Source organism: Aptenodytes forsteri, unplaced genomic scaffold (assembly GCF_000699145.1).
Source record: "Aptenodytes forsteri isolate BGI_AS27 unplaced genomic scaffold, ASM69914v1 Scaffold3, whole genome shotgun sequence".
NCBI lineage: Eukaryota > Metazoa > Chordata > Aves > Sphenisciformes > Spheniscidae > Aptenodytes > Aptenodytes forsteri.
In genome coordinates, this window is record NW_008795283.1 from 144,616 (window position 1) to 151,737 (window position 7,122).

The window sequence follows — 7,122 nt, forward strand, 5'->3', positions numbered from 1 at the left end:
TTCTGATACAGGCCAGGATGCCATTGGCCTTCTTGGCCGCCTGGGCACACTGCCGGCTCATGTTCAGCCGGCTGTCGACCAACACCCCCAGGTCCTTCTCTGCTCTGCTGGGCACCAGCCACTCTTCCCCAAGCCTGTAGCGCTGCATGGGGTTGTTGTGGCCAAAGTGCAGGACCCGGCACTTGTCTTTGTTGAACCTCATACAGTTGGCCTCGGCCCATCGATGTTCAGCTGGAGGGGTTTTTTTGTTTGATAGGGTTTTTTCGTTTTGTTTTTTTTAGCTTAAAAAACATAACTTTACTCATGGAAGAATTTGTAAACTGAACATGACATGACACCCCAGGAGATCGGACAGTCCCCCTGCAGAGAGGGAGTCTTCCAGGCTATGGTAGAGGGGGATGATACGACTCAGTTACGTAGGCCAGGTCAGTTTGGAGAGGACCTCTCAAGTGGTTGAAAAGGCCTGAGAAGGACACAAAGAACTGAAGCAGCACAACATAAACCAAAGGCTATCTATGAAAAGCCTCAGAAGATCCTAGTAACAAGTCTGAGGACTAGGACATGGAAAAATAAGACAGGACAAGGCATGGGACAGAGTCCTGTTGTGACGCCATGTGTGACCCTCCCTTGACAAAACCTTAGCTGCCCCCTGTAGATACCTGTGCTGTCTTCCAGCAGGAGACTGCTGGGAAGCAGCTGCAGAGGGCAGCACACAGTCACACTATCTTCAGGGTGTGAATATAAATCCCACACCAGCCCAGAGACCAGGTCCTGTCCCCTTACCTCCTCCACACTCAGAGCTGCAGTCACTCCAGGAACCATAGCTCCAGCTGTAACCCGAGGCCTGTCCTTGCACAGGCAGGTAGTACTCATACTGTACCCCTGGGTTTGGCTCCTGGCTGATGAGCTGTGAAAGCATGGGATAAAGTCAGGGAAATAACAATAGCGGCACTTTTCCCCTTCGCAGCATTTCCCCACCATGTCTAAGGGTTCAAGCTGACGTGCTTCCCTCCCGTTCAAGGAGCACTTATTCTCTATGCTGCATTTTCTCCTTGCCTTCTATGCTACTCTAGAAAGCATTGTTTTTCAGAGAAGGGTGCATTCATCCCTCTCAGAGACAGAAGATCCAGCTGCTCCTGTAACAGTAAGTACCCTTGCCTGGCCTACAGCACACTATAACAAGCAGTGCCCTAGAGCCTGTCCTTGCCCCAACCCCATTTGGTGCTGACTTGACTCTCCCTTAAAGTCAGAGCCCAAGGGAACAGGCAGGAAGCCAACATCAAGCCTTGCCCTGCTCCCTTCTGGGCAACAGAACCACAGCCCCCTGGGGGCCCCGTCCCTTCTCCAGTCTTCCCCATGTGGTCCCCACCAATGCATTCCCACTGCACAAAGCGAGGGCTGCTACACAAAGTGAAAGTGCAAGAGCATCAGCGGGGGCAGGCACAGCCACTTACCTCAATGACGAGGGGTTCTGTGGTGGGGCCCCGGGCATGGAGGAGCTCTGGGGCCAGATCACCCTCCGAGCCACGGTCATAGTGCATAACTGTGCTAGCTACATGCAGTGCTCGGCTGAAGTCAATTGTCCAATGCCCATTCAGATAGTACTCCCCTTGCACGTTCTTGACAGCTGGACAAACCCACGCACCAGAGAAGAAGAGGCAGTAAATTAACACACCTATAACCTGACACCTGGCTCCAGATACCACAGGACAGGGCCTGCTCTAGACTTTCAGGGTATTAGCAATCCACAGAGCTCTCAGCTCTGCCATTTGAACCCCAGCATTTTACATCGGTATTGTAACCCTTTAAGCGTGGCAACAATCTAATATGGCAGCATCTACCAACACAGCATAAATTCACACATCAAAAGAGGACCATAAGAACTCAACAGGGATGCTCCTGTTTCCGCTCAACACTGCATTGCAGGTGTGGCAAAAAAATGAGACCATCATCCTCCAACAGTGCTGTCCCCCCTGTAATGCTCTCTTGCCAGAAGCTGCTCCACGTTCAGACAGTGGTTCTTGCCAGCTTTGCTGCAGACCAAGCACTTTTTTGCTGCACAACCAAATGCCTCCAGAATATTCCAGTCCTATCTCTGCATTCCCCGGTTAGTCACTGAGGCACAGCCTATGTCCCATTAAGATGTGGGATTCACATCCCACTGTCTCTACACCACTGTCCTGTTCATCAGACATTCTATTCAGAAGACAAAGACTTTGGTGCTGCATCCTCTTTTCTACAAAGGAAAACCACTATACTGATTTGTACAAAGCGTTGGGCAATGGAAGAGTCAGAAAGCAGAAGAGTATTTGGTTTCTCCACTGAAATTTCCTCAGCCCTGCCCAGAAAGCTAGGCGAGGACATTTCCCCCTCTTTTTTGCCCTCTGCAGCATGACCAGAGTTTGAGGTTGTACAGACAAACACCCAAAAGATATCTATGGGGAAAAGAAGCCCATCCCAAACTTTTGGGTGACAGGCGAAGTGAGGGTTTACACCCACCAAGCAAACAGCAAAACTCACAGCCAAATTTTGATATATCAACTAGACTCCATGTAAGTTCCAGGAAGGAAGTCTGAACATGGTTTAGGTCTTTTTATTCCCCACCCAACAGCAAGATCACCACAGGAGAGAAAAGGAGGTAAACCTGAAGGCCAGAGTTGAACATCACTAACATTTCAAGGATACTCAATATTCAGATCCCGATTTTCAGGGACTTTTTCCCTCTGCCACATCAAGCCCTCAATGTAAACATCCCAAAGCCCAGTATACCTGAAAACCAAATTTTAACGCAATGGCTGGAATCCAAATGGACTGAAACACAGGTTCTGACATCAGTCTTACCCAGAAAGTTCCTGCTGGGCATAATCTCCTTAATTTGAATGCTTGTGGCTCCCACAGGGATGATGAAGATTTGATTGTACCCTGAAAAAAAAGGAAGGGGATTAGTCAATACCTGTCTGTGGGTGCCACACAGTCACTCTTCTGTGCCAAAGATGCTCCTGGCTTTATTGGTGCCTGAACAACTGGATGAGCTTTTTGATGGCGGCTTGAAGCATTTCAGCCATCACTTTACCTGCATTCTGAATAGAATAGCTTCACCCAAAACTATCCACAGGTCAGTCCATGTGTAAAAAGTTCCAACTACACCTCAGAAAAGTAAGCATGGGGGTCAGTGCAATGTCCATTTTTTAGATTTTAAAATCTTTGGAATTTCAGCAAATATCATACTGGAGCTCAACACAGAGAGATGTGACCACAAGTGCAGTTGTTATCTTGAAACAACTCAAAATTGGCCAAATGCAGAAGATGCAGTCCCATTTCTAGCCTTGCACCTATCCTGGTGGGGCTGTCAAGACACTGGACAGGGGGACAGTCTTATGAAGGAGGTATATAACTATATTCATATGGCACACTTACAGCACCTGCTGGAGACTGAGCAGGGAAAGACACCAGCAGCAGGGCAAGTACATCCATCTGTACTGAGACTAAGGAAGTGATTCCCAGGATAAGGCCATCAATACATTTTCTGATGCTAAAGCAGCTAAAGCGCCACATGTCATACAGACATTTCAAGTGAACATCCAAGCCTGCCTACAACAATCATATGAGCAGGTGTCTCCACCAGCCCTTGCAGGAGCTTGAGTTAATTTTAACTCTTCCCTTCTCACCTGCCCCAACTACCTAGATCATTTGTACCTTTGGGGAGGCTGGGCACATCAAAAGTGCCCTTCACACCATAGCAGGTGCTGCCATCTCCTCCACACTGCAGGCACTTGTCCTCCTTCTTGGCAGATTCCAGCATGTTATCACAGCCAACAGCCTGTCGGAGCACAGGAGCATTGATATGAATAAACCGTAATGACAGAGGAAAGAAAGAAAAAATGCTGGACTCATCTAATGAGAAAGCCTGAATCTAGGGAGTCTGGGAAGTCAGGATAGGGCAGGGAAGGAGTTGTCAGAGAAAGGACAGAGTTGGCATCTTCTATTTCACATTCAAAGACAGATTGATAAATGCTGTCCACGTGCTCCTCAGCACCTTGGAAACTGAATGATTCTCCTTTTCTGGTGCTATTATGAAAGGCCAAGTAGAACAAAGGGAAGCAACAGAAAGACTGACAGTCACAATGGTAAATGAAGGAAGTAACAAGATGACTAACCTGACAAGCTCCCTCTACACAGATGTCCCGCTTGCCAGGTTCACAGGTAGTCCCATCTACCACTGCTTCCTTGTGCCTGTAGTAGAAGTTTTCTCCCTTGGGAATACAGTTTAACTCGCACTTATTAGGTGCTGGTAGGAGAGAAAAAACAAACATTATATAGTATGGCTAATAGTTTGATAATGCATCAGGAGCCTGGTTTTAGATCACAGGAGCAGAAACAGAGGGGTGGACTGATATTAAGTGGCAGATACTGAAGGAATTTCTGGGTCACAAACTGCTGGGGGCTGGAAAAATACATAATATTGTGAGGAATAAAGCCTCACTGTATGCAACCATTTCCTCGGGCACCTTGGCTGGCCAGTGGTGGAGGGGGGACGTTGGGCCAGATGGATATTTGGTTATGCCTTAGTAGGACTGTTCTTATGCTCCTTTGGAGTACAAGGCTTTCTAGAATAAGAATAATTGCTGGTACAGAAGACAAGGGAGCTGTTATCTTAACAGACAACAAACAAAACTTTAAATCCATCTTGAAATCCCTCGTAATTTGTTAAACCACTGTGAATGATAACATATCAAAGCTCAGAGTAAAGACCTCTGGTTCCTACACCTGCCCTCTGAGCTGGTCCCTCAAGAAAGCATGGGCCAATTGAAAGAGATGTCATATTTTCTGAAGCACTCATTAATTATATGCATTTGTTTCTCCTGTGCCCTGCTAATATTTTTTGCCAATATTGAAAAATACAGCAGAGTTTCTGCTTCTCTAATACGTTAGGACCTAGATGCAACCAGTTCCAGCCTTCTTGAACAATGTTTCTGAAAGAATGGCTGTTACAAGAGACAACTGTGTATTGCTGCAATGGGAGCTGTCTCTTGGCCCATGCAGCCAGTGCCTTCGTCAGAGCAATGCTTTGCTGCTGGCAAAAAGATTTTTTCCATGCCACCCCCTGCCCCCCCCTCCAGCTAAGGAAGTACCCTACAAGGATACTACAGTCAAAAACATTACAGTCACTTCAAAACATACTGTTGATAGTTAGGGATGAAGTGTAATCCTACATGTTTATCATTACCTCCATAATAAGGAAGCCACTTGTATTTCTTTCCTTGGAATTCTGTCCCATCGAACTCTGCACATTGCTCTGCCCGGAAATCCTGGGAGCCTTCCGGGCAGCTCTGTTTGGAGGAGAAAATGGTTGTATTAGGCCATTATACAAAGGAATAAAATTAGCTGTACAACAAAAAATTGTTTTTTATTTGTTATTGCTCCCATATAAAATCAGGGGCATAAATTTAATATGCTTTTGAAGGGGTACTGTTGATGAACCATATTTACCACTGATGCCAGAGAAAGAGAAACTAATAATGACATATTACTTCTGAACAAGAACAATGTTTGTCTGGGGAAAAGGAACAACAGGCAAGCAAAAACAAAAAACAGAGCATAAACAGAGCACTGGACCTGAACGTTGCATGACCGATAGCTTCGACTTGGTCCAACACAACTGGAAGCACCTTCTGTCCTGAAAGACAGAAAAACAACATGAAGGTCTCTGAAGAATACACACGCAAAAAATCATCTCATGGTAGACATTACAAATCACCTTCACATCAAGCACATCACCCTCACAGTTTTCTGAAACAGGAAAATAACTAAAATGCACTTCTTTTCCACTAAAGCAAGCTGGCATCTTCTAGTGCCATTTTCTGCTATGGTTTGCGTTCTGGCATGAAGGAGACACACACCGTGAACGACTGCAGTATAGCTCTTCAGGGTCACGTTTCAACTAAATAATGGAAGCAGAGCTTTTAGTCCTTTGTCCACTAGCAAACAGTTGAGGTGTCCATACCAGAACCAGAAACTTGTTATGAGCAGCAGGAGGGTAGTGGCCAATTCAGAATAGATATGCACATCATCTATCATGCTGTTCACGTGCACACTGGGCCCGTTAGTAGGAAGAGCTAAACATGCCTATGGAAAGTGTGCAACACCCTCATTCCAGTCATTTGACTCCAGCTGAGAATTATGGAGAGTAACAGTTATGGAGGAAATTGATCTGAAAAGCCAACCAATGTCTAACATCTCAGCATTCCTAAAATGAAGAGACAGGTCCCCAGGGATTCTGGCAGGTGTATACCATAATGGGCAGCCTTCAAAAGAGACCCTTCTTTATTCTGGGTGGGAAGAAGCGGTGCTCCATAACTCTAGATTCTTCTATTAGAAAACCCCCTCTCATTTCTCTAAACATAAAGAGGTTGGTTTTTTCAGGATATTATTGTGAGTCTGGCTTTTTTCTCCTTTTCTTTGTTTTTATCCACAACAGGATCTCTCAGGTCCATCATTCCCAACAGGTGCAGTCCCACTCATCGTCCTCACTGCATCTAACCCAGCTGCAAATGAGATGGCATAGTGTTACCACTGCTTAAGTCAACTTCGCTCTTCCATTTCTTCTGGGACGATTTACCTTCCAGGGAATCATAAGCCTGAGGAAATCTTGGCACAGTCAGCAGCTCTCGGGAGAGAAACTTACTGCTCTGGACTGTTCTCTCTCTCCCCCAGGCCTGCCATGCTAGACCTGATTGAACAGCTGCTGCCATACCAATCACCTGATTGCACAGCCTCAGATCTCACAGAGAAACCACTGTGCTCTAGCGAAGGAACCAAAGCAAGGATGCGTTGGAGAGTGCGCTATTCAAAACAGCAGTGACAAGACTGAAGCTGAGGATCATCTCAAAGTGGACTCAGGTGACTTATTCCCCCGGAATCAAACACTAGGTTGTTTTTGTTCTGGATGTATATTGGGACATAAGTGCAGGAGCTCAGTAACAGAAAAACACATTTAAAGAAAGAAAAAGGAGGTTAGCCCTCACCTTTGGGAATAGCAGCGCCGTTGCCGAAAGCTGACTCCGCCGCCACAGCTCCGACTGCACTTGCCCCATTCACCCCAGCTCCCCCAGACATCAATTT

General features: G+C 46.3%; 1 protein-coding gene across 1 annotated transcript in view; it reads right to left on the bottom strand.

Annotated features, from left to right (window-relative positions):
* Positions 1 to 7,122, bottom strand: part of PAPLN (papilin, proteoglycan like sulfated glycoprotein) — a 28,093-nt gene that overhangs the window by 20,621 nt on the left and 350 nt on the right. The window contains exons 2-9 of the mRNA XM_009279301.2: positions 7,026 to 7,059; positions 5,617 to 5,677; positions 5,228 to 5,330; positions 4,158 to 4,288; positions 3,697 to 3,820; positions 2,842 to 2,922; positions 1,455 to 1,627; positions 784 to 907 (exon numbers count right to left, since the gene is read on the bottom strand). Of these exons, the coding sequence (XP_009277576.1) occupies positions 784 to 907; positions 1,455 to 1,627; positions 2,842 to 2,922; positions 3,697 to 3,820; positions 4,158 to 4,288; positions 5,228 to 5,330; positions 5,617 to 5,677; positions 7,026 to 7,059 (831 nt within the window). The remainder of the gene's footprint in view (positions 1 to 783; positions 908 to 1,454; positions 1,628 to 2,841; positions 2,923 to 3,696; positions 3,821 to 4,157; positions 4,289 to 5,227; positions 5,331 to 5,616; positions 5,678 to 7,025; positions 7,060 to 7,122) is intronic.